The sequence below is a fragment of the Camelus ferus genome, chromosome 10 (assembly GCF_009834535.1).
Source record: "Camelus ferus isolate YT-003-E chromosome 10, BCGSAC_Cfer_1.0, whole genome shotgun sequence".
NCBI classification, from domain to species: Eukaryota; Metazoa; Chordata; class Mammalia; order Artiodactyla; family Camelidae; genus Camelus; species Camelus ferus.
Genome location: NC_045705.1, coordinates 71,599,407 through 71,617,089, shown reverse-complemented (window position 1 = coordinate 71,617,089; position 17,683 = coordinate 71,599,407). Strand labels below are relative to the sequence as shown.

General features: G+C 66.3%; 1 protein-coding gene across 1 annotated transcript in view; it reads left to right on the top strand.

The window, feature by feature from the left end:
• The first annotated feature begins 962 nt into the window (after positions 1–962).
• LOC116666693 (mucin-2-like) overlaps positions 963–17,683 on the top strand; it is a 33,270-nt gene continuing 16,549 nt past the window's right edge. Inside the window, 31 exon segments of the mRNA XM_032490527.1 lie at positions 963–1,099; positions 1,943–2,213; positions 3,015–3,129; positions 3,522–3,612; positions 3,692–3,801; positions 4,011–4,221; positions 4,449–4,574; positions 5,080–5,197; positions 6,031–6,169; positions 6,274–6,384; positions 6,474–6,543; positions 6,643–6,780; positions 6,890–7,054; positions 7,507–7,601; positions 7,842–7,968; positions 8,324–8,579; positions 8,735–8,787; positions 8,909–9,009; positions 9,368–9,519; positions 9,731–9,869; positions 10,193–10,303; positions 10,391–10,570; positions 10,692–10,931; positions 11,442–11,598; positions 11,815–11,946; positions 12,608–12,759; positions 13,178–13,217; positions 13,678–13,789; positions 13,824–13,915; positions 14,880–15,189; positions 16,943–17,662. Of these exon segments, the coding sequence (XP_032346418.1) occupies positions 1,024–1,099; positions 1,943–2,213; positions 3,015–3,129; positions 3,522–3,612; positions 3,692–3,801; positions 4,011–4,221; positions 4,449–4,574; positions 5,080–5,197; positions 6,031–6,169; positions 6,274–6,384; positions 6,474–6,543; positions 6,643–6,780; positions 6,890–7,054; positions 7,507–7,601; positions 7,842–7,968; positions 8,324–8,579; positions 8,735–8,787; positions 8,909–9,009; positions 9,368–9,519; positions 9,731–9,869; positions 10,193–10,303; positions 10,391–10,570; positions 10,692–10,931; positions 11,442–11,598; positions 11,815–11,946; positions 12,608–12,759; positions 13,178–13,217; positions 13,678–13,789; positions 13,824–13,915; positions 14,880–15,189; positions 16,943–17,662 (4,910 nt within the window). The 5' untranslated portion in view covers positions 963–1,023.

Genomic DNA, 17,683 nt, shown 5'->3' with positions numbered 1-17,683 from the left:
TCCGCTTGGGGGCAGGGCCCTCTTCCCATGTGAGCTGTGGCCCAGAAGCACCTGCTCAGGGGGCCCCGGCCCTCTGCCCTGGGTCTTCCCCACCGTCCCTGGGGAGGCTGCGGGGCGGGGTGTGTGCTGGGTCGGGGGCTGCCCTGCCACCAGCAGCGGCAGCTCTGGTGCCTGCCCGGCCACATCCGGGTCCCAACCTCATGCCTCTCAGGGCATGGCCACTCGCCGCCTCGAGCCAGGTGCCCTGGTCCCCAGAGGACGTGATTCCGTTAAAGCGCCCCCTGGCTGGGCTCCCCAAATTCCAATTATATGGAACTCCAGAGGCGGGCTGGGCCTGGGGAAGGAGGGGTTAGACGGCGGGCTGGAGCCGGGGCCCCTGCGAAGCCCAGGGAGCGACGGGAAGGCGTCCGCGCCAAAGCGGGGCGGCCCCTGGACCCCCCGGGAGCCCACACCCTCCCTGCCCTGGGAGCTGGGTGCAGGGAGGGCAGCCCCCACTGCCACCCCGCCAGAGCTCAGGCCCCCGGTCTGGGAGGCTGGGGCCCAGGCAAGGTGGGAAGGGAGATCCCACACCAGGCGGTGATCCGTCAGGGCCCCCGGGGAGACATCTCCCCGGACCCTTGCGGTGCTGGGGCCCTGGACGCCTGTGGTGGGCGCCCTGGGCACCGTGCCACCTCCAGGACCTGCTTCCGGAAGCATCCGCGGCCTGGGCCTGGTTCTCTTAGCCGCAGGGAGGGACCGAGGTCTGCCTTGGGTGTGAGTTGGAATTGGGTAATTGGGGCCGCTCCACCCTGAGCAGAGCCAGCTCTGCCCCGGGGGCAGTAAAAAGATAAAGCTCAGATAGCCTGAATCAATATTTCCCCACGGTGGCCCGTGGAGACCCCACAGCTGTGTTCCTGATAACCCGCAAGGCCCCACCCACCCTTCGCCCCTCCCAGGCCCTCCCCGCACTCTGACAGCCTTGCTGGGCCATATAAGGCCTGGACCCCTGCCCCAGTCGCTCTCCCACACCACCCTCCGGCCACCATGGGGCTGCCGCTAGCCTGCCTGGTGGCCCTCTGCTTGGCCCTGACCTGGGCCGAGGGCACGGAGTCCCGGAGAGGTGAGAGCGGTGTGGGCGGGAAGGGCCGGCAGCCCAGAGCCCTCGTCCTAGCGGGGAGGGTGAGGTTCTCTTCGTCCGCCTGGGCTTCGGGTGGATGCCCGGGCCAGGCATCCTGCAGCCCCCACGTTGCTGACTTTAGGTGGAGGGAAGGAAGGCTGACTTGGGTTCCCACCATCCTTTTGAAGGTGATCGTCTGGCCAGAGTGTGTCCGGAGGCAGTCCCCGGGGGACACAGGGGGCTGGGCTGCTGTCTGGGGGTGTGCGGGAGGCAGGGGCCGGCCAGGGGGGCCAGGCGGGGAAGGCCCCCCTCCCGGGTATCAGGGGCTTTGGATGTTCAAGGTCAAGATGGCCCTTCTGCAGAGAGAGCTGTTTGGACAGAGAAGACACTGGGATAGTAGGAGGGCCCATCTCCATCCCAGCTGGGCCGCTGGGGAGAAAGCCGGGCAGGGGGCCTGGCCCCTGTGGACGAGCAGGACGGGGCTCCCTCTGAGGGCTCCGGCACCGTCTTGTTGCTGGATGAGGGTTGGCTGGAGCGGTGGAGGGTGTCTCACGGGGCACGAATGGACGGAGTGTGGCAGGGGCCGGGAGGGGGGCGCTCTGGGCCAGGCTGACAGGATGCCTGGAGCCCCCAGTCCCCGCTCAGCACACGGCCGCGTCCCCGCAGGGGCTGGGTGGGGCCTCGGGGGAGCCAGGTGCCCTTTCAGGGGGCAAGGCCTGGTGGGGGGGATGACCAAGGCCCAGCCCCTGCAGGGGACCTCCACCGAGGCCCTGAGCTTTGGCCGGGCGCCTCCAGAGGGTCCCTGGCGGCCAGGGCTGCTCACGCCTCCCCCTGCTGTGCCCCCAGAAGGCAGAACCCGGAACCACGGCCACAGCGTGTGCAGCACCTGGGGCGACTCCCACTACAAGACCTTCGACGGCGATGTCTTCCGCTTCCCCGGCCTGTGCGACTACAACTTCGCCTCCGACTGCCGGGACGCCTACAAGGAGTTCGCTGTGCATCTGAAACGGGGCCCCGGCCGCAGCGGGGGCCACCCCCAGATCGAGTACATCCTGCTGACCGTCAAGGACGACACCATTTACCTCACCCCGCAGCTCGCTGTGGTGAACGGGGCCATGTGAGTGGGTCAGGCAGGGTCCCCTTCCAGGTCCTAGTGACGTGGCCGCTCGGTCCCAAGAGCACGGGCGAACCCGGCCAGGCCCCCAGCGCCCCATCCCCAAGCCCAGCGCACCCCGCACCCCCAGCCGGCCCGGCCCCTGTGAGCCCCTATATCTGACACACGGCTAAGGAGAGTGCTGGGGCGTGAGTCCAGGTCACTGATTCATTCAAGAAACACTGATGAGCCCCTAGCAGGAAGCCCCCTGGGTGAGGGACTAGGGGGAGATAAAGGGCTTTCTTCACCCTGTGGGTCTCCTACAGCCCCCGTGCTGGGTGCCCACCAGGCTCTGGGCGTGGCCCGCCTGGTGTGAGTGGCCCAAGCTTGGGGTACAGGAGCTGGGCGGGGCGGCCAGCCCGCTCTGTTCCCCCGTTGTCTCTGGAACCATGGGGCTCTGAGGGCATTCTTGTCCAGCGGGTTTCCTACCTGCAGGGTTCATCCTTTCCCTGAGGCCTGGGGGACTTTTGTTTCCCTGCAGAGGCTGCAGCCCAGGGGACCCCGGGCTGAGGGTGGGGGAGGGCACGGGGCCCAGAGGCAGTTTGGGTGGGCACGGGCCCGCCCTGGGTGATGGGGTGGGCAGGGGAAGCCCCCACCAGGGTGCAGCCTGGCCCTCCATCCTCCCGGGGGGCCTGCCCAGAACAGAGCCCGTGGAGGGGGTGTGGCTCTGCCCGGGACCAGGTGCCCAGGGGGTGGCCAGCGCCCAACCTCAGCCCCCGGCTGGGCGGGTGCTGTGTGGCCTGGTCTGACCCGTGCCCCCTGCAGGGTCAGCACCCCGCACTACAGCTCCGGGCTGCTCATCGAGAAGAGTGACGCCTACACCAAGGTCTACTCCCGCGCCGGCCTCGCGCTCATGTGGGACCGGGAGGACTCGCTCATGGTGCGTGGGGCCCGAGTCACAGGCGGGGACGGCCCCTCCTCGGGCCGGGGGACCCCAGGGGACACAAGGCGGGGTCAGGGAGGCGTGGCTGGAGCACCGTGTGATCTTGGTGGTGGTGGAGAGGCCGGCGGCAGGGGGGCCAGTTTGCCACCCAGTGGGTGGTCCCTCCAGGCTGGGGTGGGGGCCGGCCCTGTCCCTCCCCAAACCCCTTCTGATTCTCCGCGAGGACGGGACACCCCTGGCTGACCCTAGCTGTCCACCGCAGCTGATACTCTTTGAAGAAGGTTCTGAGGCCAGCCCGGCCCTGGGGGTTGGGGGGCTCGCCCTGGCTGCCCGGGACCCGGTGGTCCTGCTGCGCCATGACCTGCTCCCCTTCCCCCGACCCCCGACAGCTGGAGCTGGACAGTAAGTTCCAGAACCACACGTGTGGCCTCTGCGGGGACTACAACGGCCTGCAGACCTACTCTGAGTTCCTCTCCGATGGTGAGGGCCTCCTGGGGGCTTGGTGCGCGGAGTGTGGGCAGGCTCCCGGGTGCCCCGGCTGAAGGGCTGTGCCCCGCAGGCGTGGTCTTCAGCCCCATCGAGTTTGGGAACCTGCAGAAGATCAACAAGCCCGAGGTGGTGTGTGAAGACCCGGAGGAGGTGCCGGCCTCCGAGTCCTGCTCTGAGCACGTGAGTCGCTGGCCGGGGACCCAGACCCCGGGGAGGAGCCGTTCCCGGGGAGGAGCCCGTGGGGGCGGTGCCCCCGCCTCTCCCCTGAGAGCCCGCATCTGCAGGCCTCCTTGGCTGCTTGGGGGGCCGCCACCCGTGAGCAGCGTGGAGGGGAGGGGGGCGCGAGCAGCCCCCCCCGTCACCCGTCTCCCCCCCCACCCCCCCGCCAGCGCGCCGAGTGCGAGAGCCTGCTGACGGGCACGGCCTTCGAGGACTGCCAGGGCCTGGTGCCGCTGCAGCCGTATGTGCAGGCCTGCGTGCAGGACCGCTGCCAGTGCGCGCAGGGTGGCTCCTGCGTCTGCAGCACCGTCGCCGAGTTCTCCCGCCAGTGCTCCCATGCCGGCGGGCGGCCCGGGAACTGGAGGACAGCCACGCTCTGCGGTAAGCACCCAGCCTCCGGCCCGGGGTCCGGGGCCAGGGCCCTCGGGGCCGGCGGGGTCGATCCCCGGGGAGTGCCGTGCCCTGGACCGGAGCCACGTGTGTGCCGACCCAGCGGCGTCTGTCCTGGGCAGGGTGGGAGGCAGGCACAGACCCTTGGGGGTGCCCCCGCCTCCCTGCTCCGCCCCTCGGGTAGGTGGGTGCTCAGGGGCCAGCCTTCGCCTTTGTAGCTAAGAGCTGCCCCGGGAACATGGTGTACCTGGAGAGCGGCTCGCCCTGCGTGGACACCTGCTCGCACCTGGAGGTCAGCAGCCTGTGTGAGGAGCACCGCATGGACGGCTGTTTCTGCCCGGAAGGTGAGAGCCAGGACGCCTGCGGGGCGGCCGGGTGGAGGGCCCCGCCCAAGCGCCACGCGGCCTGAGCGCGGTGGGTGTGCGGGCTCGCCCACCGGGCCTCGGTTGTCAGCTGCGCCGAGGGGACGGTGACGGCACGGTGCCCCCCACGGAGATCAGGGGACAAGGCCCAGGTAGAGGGGACAGAGGTGCTGGAGACCCTCACCCAAGGGACACACACTGTGTCCTCAGGGAGTCGGATGGAGGGTCGCCTTATGCGTCACCCTCGGAGGACAGGCTCTGAGCCCCGAGGCAGGTCCCTGACCAGCGCTGTGTGGGAGCCACAGCTGTCCCCCAGGGACCAGGGGTGCCTGCGGGCGGGAGGGCCGCCTGGCAGCCGCGCCTCAGAAATTGTGGCACTTCCCGAGGCTGGCCCCCGGCTGCGGTCCTGGGAACAGGAGGCCCTCCGGGGTGATGCTGGCACTTCTCGGGGCCGGCTGAGTGTGAACATCCCGCCCACCTGTCCCAGGCACTGTGTACGACGACATCGCGGGCGGCGGCTGCATCCCCGTGAGCCAGTGCCACTGTAAACTTCACGGGCGCCTGTACAAGCCCGGAGAGCAAATCACCAGCCACTGCGAGCAGTGGTGGGTCCTGGCGTGGGAGCTGGGGGTCCCCGTGTTGGGGCTGGGGTCCCGGTGGGGACCTGGTGTGTCCTGGGTTGGGGATGGGTGTCCCAGGGTGGGAGCTGGGGGTCCCTGAGTCAGGGCTGGGTACAGGTAGGAGCTGGGAGTCCTGGGGTTGGGGCTGGGGTCCCAGGGTGAAATCTGATGGGTCCTGGGGCTGGGGCTGGGGTCCCAGGGTGAAATCTGATGGGTCCTGGGGCTGGGGCTGGGTGTCCCAGTGTGGGAGCTGAGGGTCCCTGGGTTCGGGCTGTGGTTCAGGTGTAGCTGGGAGTCCTGGGGTTGGGGCTGGTGCTGAGGTGGGGGCTGGGGGTCCCTAAGTCAGGGCTGGGGCTCAGGTGGGGGCTGGGAGTCCTGTGGTCGGGGCTGGTGTTTTGGGGCAGGAGCTGGTTTGTCCTGGGGTCCTGGGGTTGGGCTGGGGTCCCAGGGTGAAAGCTGATGGGTTCTCGGGTTGGGGATGGGGGTCCCAGAATGGCAGCTGGGGGTCCCGGGGTCTGGTCTGTGGTCCTGGGGCAGGAGATGGGGTTCCTGGGGCTGGGGCTGGGGCTGGGGGTCCCATGATGGGAGCTCGTGGGTCCTGGGTTTGAGGCCTGGGTCCTGGGTTTGGGGCTGCGGTCCCAGGTTGGGAGCTGGTGGGTCCTGGGGCTGGGACTGGGGGTCCCAGGGAGGGAGCTGGTGGGTGCTGGGGCTGAGGCTTGGGTCCTGGGGTGAGAGCTGATGGGTCCTGGGGTCGGGAACGGGGGTCTCGGCAGACAGGAGTGGCAGACGAGCCTGACCCTGGCCCCGCTGCCCCACAGTGAATGCGACGCTGGTCGCTGGGTGTGCACTGACCTGCAGTGTCCCGGGACCTGTGCCCTGGAGGGCGGCGCCCACATCAGCACGTTCGACGGCAGGAAGTACACCTTCCACGGGGACTGTTACTATGTGCTGACCAAGGTGGGCTGCCGCTCAGGCAGGCTTGCGGAGGGGAGCTCGAGACCCCCGCCCTCTCCCGCCCCCCAGGCCCTGTGCGGCTGCAACGCCCTCTGGCCTCCCCGCAGGACGCCCACAACGACTCCTACGCCGTCCTGGGCGAGCTGACGTCCTGCGGCTCCACTGACAAGCAGACCTGCCTGAAGACGGTGGTGCTGCTGGCCGACAGCAAGAAGAACGTGAGTGCCCCGTCCCCTGCCGTCCCCGCGGCCCCGGGGTCCCCAGGGCCCTGCTCAGTCCCCCTCGGTCCCCTTGGCCTTGTCCACAGGTGGTGGCCTTCAAGTCGGACGGCAGCGTCCTGCTGAACGAGCTGCAGGTGAACCTGCCCCACGTGACGGGTGAGTCCTGCTCCAGGCGCGCCTCCCCTGGTGCGGGTGGGGGAGGGGGAGGGCAGCACCGCACCCCGGCCCCGGCCCCTCACCGCCCGTGCCTTGCAGCCAGCTTCTCCATCTTCCAACCGTCCTCCCACCACCTGCTGGTGAGCACGGCCTTCGGCCTCAGGCTGCAGGTGCAGCTGCTGCCGGTCATGCAGCTCTTCCTGACGCTGGACCCGGCCGCCCAGGGGCACGTGCAGGGTGAGTGGCCCCGCCCGGCAACCCTGGGGAGGAGCCCAGGCGCCTGCCCCCTAACCCCCCCCACCCCCGCCTACCCCTGAGCCTTCCCAACCCTATCCTGGCCCCTCAGGCCTCTGCGGGAACTTCAACGGCCTTGAGGGTGACGACTTCCAGACGGCGGGCGGGCTGGTGGAGGCCACGGGCGCCGGCTTCGCCAACACCTGGAAGGCCCAGTCCAGCTGCCAGGACAAGGTGGACTGGCTGGACGACCCCTGCTCCCTCAGCATCGAGAGCGGTGAGGCTCAGCCCGAGGCACACGGGGTTCGCGGGGGGACGTGGCATGTGGGTGGGGTGTGGGGGTGACACTGTCCACTCCGCTCGGCCAGACCGTCCACCTGCTGCTTCTGCCTTGCGGCTGGTTTACCGTGGCCCACCATGGCATTCCGCCAAGTGACATGGCAGAGGGGCCGCGCCTGCTAGTCACTGGGTGGTGGTCCCCATCCGGCGACTCGCCGGGAGTCTCAGACGCCCTTCTTCCCACCTTATCCGGGGACGTGGAGACAGGCGAGGAGAGGGAGCCCCTGCCTTCCCAGGTGGCGCCGTCCTGTGCCGGCTGCCCTAGAGGGAAGGGCCTCGGTTCCGGCCACAGAGGGGACGGTGTCTGCTCTTGCCTGGGGGACTGGGCAACTGGGCCTAGGGGATGAGGTGGAGGGACCACCCCCCTGAGGATCTGAACCCCACCTGCAGCCAACTATGCTGAGCACTGGTGCTCCCTGTTGAAGAAGACAGAGGCCCCGTTCGGCAGGTGCCACTCTGCCGTGGACCCGGCCGAATATTACAAGGTGGGTGGGCCCGGCCGTGCACCCCTACCTGCCCGATTCGTGCCAGCTGCGGCGTGCCCCGTGCCCCTGGCCGAGCCCAGCCCCCTCTGTGGCTGTGTGTGGGCGCGAGTGTGTGTTTACAGGTGTGTGATGTGGGTCCGGGCGTCTGCAGGGTGTGTGCGGGCGGTGTGCACTCACGGGGTGTGCGAGGCTCGCACGACTCCACCTGTCCTCACTGCCCTGCCTGGTTCTGCCGCCCAGAGGTGCAAATACGACACGTGCAACTGCCAGAGCTCAGAGGACTGCATGTGTGCTGCCCTGTCCTCCTACGCCCACGCCTGTGCCGCCAAGGGCGTCCTGCTGTGGGGCTGGCGGGAGGGCGTCTGCAGTGAGTGCCGTCCCCTGCGGGGTGTCCTGGGACGTGAGGCGGGCCTTCTCTGGGCGCTGGTGGTTGGGGTGGGGCGGCGGCCCAGTGTCCTCCTGCAGGGCTCTGCGGGAAACCGGCCCTCAGGCACTCTGCTTGCTGGGGAGGGCCCTGGAGCTGTGGCCAGGATGCCTTAGCCCAGAAGGGGAGGTGGGTGGGGTGGGGGCACCTGTGTGGCCAAGGTGGTCCCGGGCCGACTGCCCTTTGGGCCCCTTGGCTGGGCGGGTGTCCTGGACGGAGTAGGGGCTCAGGGACAGCCGTTGGGGACTGGGTGTGGGGGCCGTCCTCCTGCCCCTCACGCCGGCCCTCCCCTCCGCAGACAAGGACGTGGGCTCCTGCCCCACCTCCCAGCTCTTCTTGTATAACCTGACCACCTGCCAGCGGACCTGCCGCTCGCTCTCGGAATCCGACACCCGCTGCCTCAAGGGCTTCCTGCCTGTGGACGGCTGCGGCTGCCCGGACCAAGCCTTCCTGGACGAGAAGGGCCGCTGCGTGCCCCTGGCCAAGTGCTCCTGCTACCACCATGGCCTCTACCTGGAGGCGGGGGAGGTGGTCCTGAGACAGGAGGAGCGATGGTGGGTGGCCTGGGCCGGGGGAAGCGGAGGGTGGGGAGAGCAGGGGCGCTGGGTGGGGCCAGCTCTGCTTGGGGAGCCTGCCTCCCTGCCCAACACCACAGAGCCCTTGGGCCCGCCCCCGAAAGGGCCGACCTCACCTGCACCTTCCCTCGCAGCGTTTGCCAGAACGGGAGGCTGCTCTGCAAGCAGGTCCGGTTGATTGACCAGAGTAAGTGGGCGCTGCCCCGCGAGTCGCCTCCCGCCACCCAGGCAGCCCCTCCCCCTCTCATTTGCCAGCCGAGCTCCCCACCCAGCTTCAGCTCAAGTAAGGTGGCCCCTCCTTCCTGCAGACTGTATGGCTCCAAAGATCCACGTGGACTGCAACAACCTGACCGCGCTGGCCATCCGGAACCCCAGAGCCGCCAGCTGTCAGACGCTGGCCGCCGGCTCAGTGCGTGCTGGGGAGCGGCGTGGTGGAGTGGGGTGCGGGAGGCTCACGTCCGGGCCCTGCGGCTCCAGACCTCTGGACACACGGGCCTCACTGGCCCTCCCCATCCCTGCGGGGAGATGGCTGCCTGTGGGTCTCCACGGAGCCTGCTGGGGGCCAGGGGCCAGTGTGGGGGCCCCTGGCAGGCAGTTCTCAGCTGTCTCCCAGCCAGGTGGTGAGCCTGAGGGGCGGGGCTCCGGAGGCTGGACCAAGGAGAGAGATCAAGGATTAGAGAATCCGGGTGGGGAACGCGACCAGGTGCGTGCAGGTCAGAGAGGGGCGGCCGTGTAATCCCTGAACCCCACTGTCCCACTGCCCCCAGTACCAGACGGAGTGCATCAGCGGCTGCGTGTGCCCCGAGGGGCTGCTTGATGACGGGCAGGGTGGCTGTGTGGTGGAGGAGCAGTGCCCTTGTGTGCACAACAGTGACGTGTACCCCCCCGGGGCCAAGATCAGGGTGGACTGCAACACCTGGTGAGTGCGCAGACCCCGGCCCTGCAGCCGGGCCTCCTCCAGGGGGCCGGTGGTGGTCTGCAGGCCGCCCGCCAGCTGGCTGGCTGGGTCCCAGCCCGACGGGGGCTGGGATAGCGAGGCCTCGTAGGCGGGGTTCGCCATCCGATGGGGGGCTTTCGCCCGGTACCAGGCCCCGCGCAGCCCCTCCAGGCCCCTCTCCCACTGTCCTCAGCACCTGCCAGAAAGGGCGCTGGGCGTGCACCCAGTCCGTGTGCCACGGCACGTGTGCCGTCTACGGGAACGGCCACTACATCACCTTCGACGGGAAGTATTATGACTTTGACGGACACTGCTCCTACGTGGCAGTCCAGGTGAGGCGGAGAGTGCGGCCAGGGCCTGCCTCCGCTCCGTGGTCCCTGCTGTCCTGACTCTGAGCTGGTCCCGGCCCAGCAAGGGGGCTCCGAGGGGAGGGGGTCAGGGGTGGGAGTGAGCCCCTCCCTGGCCCTCGGGTTCCAGGACCCTCCTGCGGGTTGGAGGGGGCTGTGGGGGCACAGGGAAGGCGGGGCGTGTGTGGGGGCTGGCTGAGGCCCCCCTCCACGTGGGAGGGGCTGAGGCTCATCCAGGCCCAGCTGGGGTGGGGTGCCGGGACCCCCGCGGCCGGGCCGGCCTGGCTCAGGTGCCCCTGGGCCCCCAGGACTACTGTGGCCAGAACTCCTCGCTGGGCTCCTTCAGCATCGTCACCGAGAACGTGCCCTGCGGCACCACGGGCGTCACCTGCTCCAAGGCCATCAAGATCTTCCTGGGGGTGAGTGCTGCCTGCCCCTGACTGAGGACGCTGGCTCCCGGGGGGCCTTCCTGCCTGGCCGGTGACCGGGCTTTCCTCTGTGCACAGAGGACGGAGCTGAAGCTGGAGGACAGACACTGCACAGTGATCCCGCTGGACGTGGGCCACCACGTGGCCTACACCACGCGGGAGGTGGGCCAGTACCTGGTGGTGGAGGCCAGCACTGGCGTCATCGTCATCTGGGACAAGAGGACCACCATCTTCATCAAGCTGGCTCCCTCCTACAAGGTGAGCCGCCGCCCTGCCCGCCCCGCCTCCCCCCGCCTGCCTGCCCCCGGGGGCCCTCCCTTCCTCGGGTCCCTCCCTTCCTGGGGCCCCTGGCCAAGCCCCGGCCGGCTGGTCTCTGCAGGGCACCGTGTGCGGCTTGTGCGGGAACTTCGACCAGCGGTCCAGCAACGACTTCACCACGCGGGACCGCATGGTGGTGGAGAGCGAGCTGGACTTCGGGAACAGCTGGAAGGAGGCCTCCACCTGCCCGGACGTGAGCAGCACCCCCGAGCCGTGCACCCTGAACTGGCACCGCCGCTCCTGGGCTGAGAAGCAGTGCAGCATCATCAAGAGCTGGGTCTTCAGGACCTGCCACAGCAAGGTGGGCGGGGAGTGGGCGGGGTGTGGGCGTGGCCTGGCGAGGTGTGTGGGCGGGAGTAGGCGTGGCCTGGCGAGGTGTGTGGGAGGGAGTAGGCGTGACCTGGTGGTGTGTGGGCGTGGTCTGGTAACGTGTGGGCGTGGAGGGGCGTGGCCAAGGGCCTTGTCCAGTCGCTGCGGGGCACCTGTCCTCCAGCTTCCGCTCCAGAGGCTGTGTCTCTAGGACACACATCCCGAGGTGCTGCCCTCTCTCCAGCACCCATGGCTGGAGCCCCAGGCTCCTGTGCCTTCCCGGGAGGGAGAAAGCTCACAATCCCCGAAGGCCCAGTCGGCCCTCAGTTGCAGGCGTCGGTGCAGGGGCGGGTCGGCCAGCCCTCTCGGCCTCTCCCGCCAGTCCCACTGGAGCCCTGGGGGACTAGCGCTGGGCGAGCGTGCCCCGGCCCAGGAACCTCGGGGTCCTGAGCTCCTCGGGCGGGCAGTATAGAGCCGGGCCCCACGGAGGCTGTTCCCTCAGGTGGACCCCAAGCCCTTCTACGAGGCCTGCGTCCACGACTCGTGCTCCTGCGACACCGGCGGGGACTGTGAGTGCTTCTGCTCCGCCGTGGCCTCCTACGCCCAGGAGTGCACCAAGGAGGGGGCCTGCGTGACCTGGAGGACGCCGGAGCTGTGCCGTGAGTGCCTACCCGTCCTGGGTGTGGGCGCCAGCGGGCGGGCTGGGGGCTGCTGCACCGGGCGGGGCAGCGCCTGTGGGGGATGGGGTGTATGTGGGCCCCTCCGTCCCTGCCCCCTCCCGAGGATGCAAGCGCCTGTGGGCCCCCTGGGCCACCTGCGGGTCGCCCTCACCGGCCTCCGGGCTCGCTGAGGCTGACCCCAGCCCTGCCCCCCAGCCGTCTTCTGTGACTACTACAACCCCCCGCACGAGTGTGAGTGGCACTACGAGCCGTGCGGGAACCGCAGCTTCGAGACCTGCAGGAGCCTCAGCGGCATCCACTCCAACATCTCCGTGTCCTACCTGGAGGGTGAGGGGCCTCCCGGGGAGGCGGGGTCGGCGGCGTCTGGGGACGTCCGGGGTCACCCCGACACAGGCTGTGTGGGGGCCGGGGACCCCGAGCTGCAGGCTGAGCCAGGCTCACCCAGCTGCAGAGTCTGTTCATCAGACGGTGGCCTTGGAGCCTGAGCTGAGACTGCCTTCGAGGCGAGAGGCAGAAAAGAAGCGCTACCTCAGCGCGAGTGGTCAGGAGGGGAGGCGTCTGTGGGCCGGGGAGGCCTGTGCAGGGCCTTTCAGCTGAGGACTAGCTGAGCACTAGGGACATGCAGGAGTGAGCCAGCAGAGGACCTGGGGAGGAAGCATCCTACCCCTGGGAGGTGCCCGGCCTGCCCCCTTCCTCGGGATCGGCAGGGCCTGGCTGTCCATCAACAGGTTTGTGGGGCCTGTCTGTCCATCAGCAGGGGGCGGGGCCTGGGTGTCCGTCAGCGGGTGGGCGGGGCCTGCTGGCAATTTGGCTGGCCAAGTGGCAGTGTCAGGACCCCAGAGGAGGGAGCCAGGCCCCTGCCTTTCCAGGCCCTGGCCTTCCCGGAGGAACATCCTGGAGGGGTGGACCGGCCAGGCTGAGGAAGACCGCGGGTCTGGTGGACAGGGGGTCCTCTCTGGTGGTCTAAGTACAGCCCTGTGCCCACCAGGCTGCTACCCCCGGTGCCCCAAGAACAGGCCCATCTATGACGAGGACCTGAAGAAGTGTGTCAGAGGGGACGAATGCGGCTGCTACGTCGAGGACACTCGCTACCGACCGGGAGTGTCCGTGCCCACGGAGAAGCCCTGCCAGTCTTGGTACGTAAGCTCACATCGCAGGGGGTCTGGGGGAGGGCAGTGCACACGCACACCTGCATCTGCATACGTGCACACACAGTGGCACACGATGTTCACGGTCACACGTGGACACGGGGCTACACACAAGCACACGCGGCGCACGTGCTGACCTGTGGGTGCGCAGGTGCATGTCTGCACACAGGAACCGGGGGGCGGGACACAGCCCCCTTCTCGGGGAGAGCCGTGCCTCGTGCTTTCTCACCCCCTCACCTCCTGCACACTCCGTGGGAACCCAGATGGGGGCTCCTGGAGCGGGCCTTTGGTCAGGGCTGTGCCCTGGGGCTTTGGGCCAGACACGGGGCTTGGGCAGGGAAGGCCGAGGCTGGCTGGGAGGGGCCAGCTTTTCCCGAGCCTTGCAGCTTTTGCACTTGCTTTCAGCTGAGTGTACCAAGTCCTCGAAAGTTGTCTGCCGGCTGGAAGAAGGTGAGTTGCCCTCTGCCTTGAAGCACTGGGCGCGGCTGCCCAGGAGAGCCCACAGGTTGCCCTTGGACTCTCTGGCCGGGCCTAGGTGGGCTCAGTCTCCCTCCCCTCCCTCCTCCCTTCTGCCACACCCCTGTCCCACCTCCTCCTGCCCGTCCTCCCCTCCCCCTCCCTGTGGATTCCCTGGGGCCCTCCCAGCTCAGATGTGCCTCTGATTTGCAGCACCCCTTAGGAATGACCAGACAGTTTGTGTTTCTTCTGCCAGGGAGACAATGCCCCTTCTGTGACCCAGCTTCTGTGTCCTGCTCGGGAGCTCTTAGGGCTCTGGGAACAGAGTCCCAATGGGCGCGGGTCTGCTGGTGGATGGAGGTGGGGGAAACCCAGTCTTCCTCCTACTGGGACAGACCAAGGGGGTCTTGTGATTCTGTCTTGTTCCTGATGTGCTGACCTTGGCCTCCCCCAGGGAAGATTCTCAACTACACCGAGATCGGCCCTCTGTGCTACTGGGAGTTGTGTGGCCCCAACGGGACGATAGAGAAGCACTTGAACATCTGCAGGTCCACCACGCCACCCTCATCCCCCTCAACACCTACCACCACCCCGTGTCACCACCAGCACCACCACCACCACCCCTGTCACCACCACCAGCACCACCCCCTCCACGGCCACCACCACCACCCCCTCCACCACCTCCAGCCCAGGTAAGACCCTGAGTCCATCCACCCCTTACCTCCTGGGGCTCCTGCCTCCCCTGAACCCATCAGGGTCAGCCCTTCTAGGCCTGCCACCATCTCTGCTCATGGTGGGATGGTCAACTCAGGGAATGTCCCCTGGCGCCCCCCAGCCTCACGACCCCATCCCCGAGCCCAGACCCCAGTGAAGGCGACATTTCCCCAGACCGGCAAGAAACCATCCCTAGGGTTAGAGAAAGCAGATGCCCTCAGGTCCCTCTGCATTTGCTCGGGCTGAAATCATAGCTACCGCTGAATGCAGCCACCAGAGCACGACAGACTCGGAGAACAGAACTTGTAAAATGGAAAGACTTTAAGCATCTCCAACTGTATCATGACATCCTCTCTCCCCCTCCCCTGTGTGACTGCAGTGTCACCTTCCTCTTCAGCGCCTCCGAGTAAGTCAGACTGGCGGCACTTCTGACGGGGCGAGGCGCCCCAGATGTGGGCGGGGCTGGCCAGACACCAGTTAGTGGACCAGAGACGGTGTAGTTTGGTGACTTGATCCCTGACTTGCTGAGCCCAGGGACTCATGCAGGGCACCGTAACCAGCTCTGCGGGAAACACTGCTGGTGGAGAGTGATGACCGAGCCCCTGCCGGCGCGCTTCCTCACTGGACAGGGTGGCACTTTCCTTATTTCTTTGTTTGGTGTAAGATGTGAGGGAGCCAGTGAAGGGCACTGGGCCAGGGCTCTGAGGCCCGGGTCAGTCACTGGTGTGGCATCCAGGCCTGCTTCCCTCTGGGCCTTGGGTGTTCACTTGCAAAAGGAGGATGGGCGTTTAGGTCTAAGTTGTAACCTCTCTGAGCCTACGCTGGGTTCGAAACAATGACGGTGACAGCCGGTCGTGGGGGTGTCAGAGTTCCCCAAGTCCGCTGACCTCCTGAAAGGTGTCTCCCAGGCATGGATAACCACCCCGCAACTTGCTTTCTCAGTGTCATGCTGCTGGTCGGACTGGATCAACGGGCATCACCCCAGCGGCAGCAGTGATGACGGAGACTGGGAGACATTCGACCACGTCTGCACGACCCCACGGGACATCGAGTGCCGGGCGGCCACGGAGCCCCACCTCAGCTGGGGGGAGCTGGGCCAGGAGACAAAGTGTAATGTTTCCTTTGGATTTATTTGCAAGAATGAAGACCAGTTTGGAATAGGACCATTTGCAGTCTGCTATGACTACGAGATCCGAGTCTATTGCTGCGAGAAAATGGACTGGTGTGCACCCACCCCGACCACCACCATACCGCCTACGAGAAGCCCTACAGTTACTCCAGGGATCCCCAGCCCTGCACCAAGCACCCTAACCCCCAGCATTACAACATTCACGCCTACAGCAGAACCCACCAGCACCCTGACCACCACCACGTCTACCGCAACCACTTCATGTGTGCCTGTGTGCAGTTGGTCCGGCTGGCTGGATTCTGCAAAACCGAACTTTACCAAAGAAGGTGGAGATATTGAAGCCGTTGAGAATGTCTGTAAAATGGGCTCAGTAGCCAGCATCTCCTGCAGAGCCGCCATGTTTCCCAGCATTCCCCTGCAAGAGCTTGGACAAACTGTGGTGTGCGACACCTCTGTTGGGCTTGTGTGCAAAAACCAAGACCAGAAGACAGGGGAAGCCACCCCCCATGCCTTACTGCCTCAACTATGAGATCAACGTCTACTGCTGTGTTCCTCTCCCTGGCTGCCAGACAACATATCCCAGCACCACCCCAGAGGCCAGTAGCACGACACCCACCACCACCTCAACACAGCCTGCAACTCCAGGCTCCACCACCAGGGAGACCACAACCCCCAGCACGACCACCACAACGGAGACCACAACCCCAACACCTACCATCAGCACCACCTCCAAAGGTACTCCTATTCTGACACCAACCACCACCTCCACAGTGACCCCAACCCCAACACTCACCACGTCAACAGAGCCTCCAACTTCGACCTCCACCACCACCGAGACCTCAACCCCCAGCACGACCACCGCCACGTCTACCGCAACCACTTCATGTGTGCCTGTGTGCAGTTGGACCGGCTGGCTGGATTCTGCAAAACCGAACTTTACCAAAGAAGGTGGAGATATTGAAGCCGTTGAGAATGTCTGTAAAATGGGCTCAGTAGCCAGCATCTCCTGCAGAGCCGCCATGTTTCCCAGCATTCCCCTGCAAGAGCTTGGACAAACTGTGGTGTGCAACACCTCTGTTGGGCTTGTGTGCAAAAACCAAGACCAGAAGACAGGGGAAGCCACCCCCATGCCTTACTGCCTCAACTATGAGATCAATGTCTACTGCTGTGTTCCTCTCCCTGGCTGCCAGACAACATATCCCAGCACCACCCCAGAGGCCAGTAGCACGACACCCACCACCACCTCAACAGAGCCTGCAACTCCAGGCTCCACCACCACGGAGACCACAACCCCCAGCACGACCACCACCACGGAGACCACAACCCCCAGCACGACCACCACAACGGAGACCACAACCCCAACACCTACCATCAGCACCACGTCCACAGGTACTCCTACTCTGACACCCACCACCACCTCCACAGTGACCCCAACCCCAACACTCACCACGTCAACAGAGCCTCCAACTTCGACCTCCACCACCACCGAGACCTCAACCCCCAGCACGACCACCGCCACGTCTACCGCAACCACTTCATGTGTGCCTGTGTGCAGTTGGACCGGCTGGCTGGATTCTGCAAAACCGAACTTTACCAAAGAAGGTGGAGATATTGAAGCCGTTGAGAATGTCTGTAAAATGGGCTCAGTAGCCAGCATCTCCTGCAGAGCCGCCATGTTTCCCAGCATTCCCCTGCAAGAGCTTGGACAAACTGTGGTGTGCGACACTTCTGTTGGGCTTGTGTGCAAAAACCAAGACCAGAAGCCAGGGGGAGCCACCCCCATGCCTTACTGCCTCAACTATGAGATCAATGTCTACTGCTGTGTTCCTCTCCCTGGCTGCCAGACAACATATCCCAGCACCACCCCACAGACCAGTACCACGACACCCACCACGACCTCAACAGAGCCTCCAACTCCAGGCTCTACCACCACAGAGACCACAACCCCCAGCACGACCACCACCATGGAGACCACAACCCCCAGCACCACCACCACCACGGAGACCACAACCCCCAGCACCACCACCACCACGAAGACCACAACCCCAACACCTATCATCAGCACCACTTCCACAGGTACTCCTACTGCGACACCCACCACCACCTCCACAGTGACCCCCACCCCAACATTCACCACCTCAACAGAGCCTCCAACTTCGACCTCCACCACCACCGAGACCTCAACCCCCAGCACGACCACCGCCACGTCTACCGCAACCACTTCATGTGTGCCTGTGTGCAGTTGGACCGGCTGGCTGGATTCTGCAAAACCGAACTTTACCAAAGAAGGTGGAGATATTGAAGCCGTTGAGAATGTCTGTAAAATGGGCTCAGTAGCCAGCATCTCCTGCAGAGCCGCCATGTTTCCCAGCATTCCCCTGCAAGAGCTTGGACAAACTGTGGTGTGCGACACCTCTGTTGGGCTTGTGTGCAAAAACCAAGACCAGAAGACAGGGGGAGCCACCCCCATGCCTTACTGCCTCAACTATGAGATCAACGTCTACTGCTGTGTTCCTCTCCCTGGCTGCCAGACAACATATCCCAGCACCACCCCAGAGGCAGTAGCACGACACCCACCACCACCTCAACAGAGCCTGCAACTCCAGGCTCCACCACC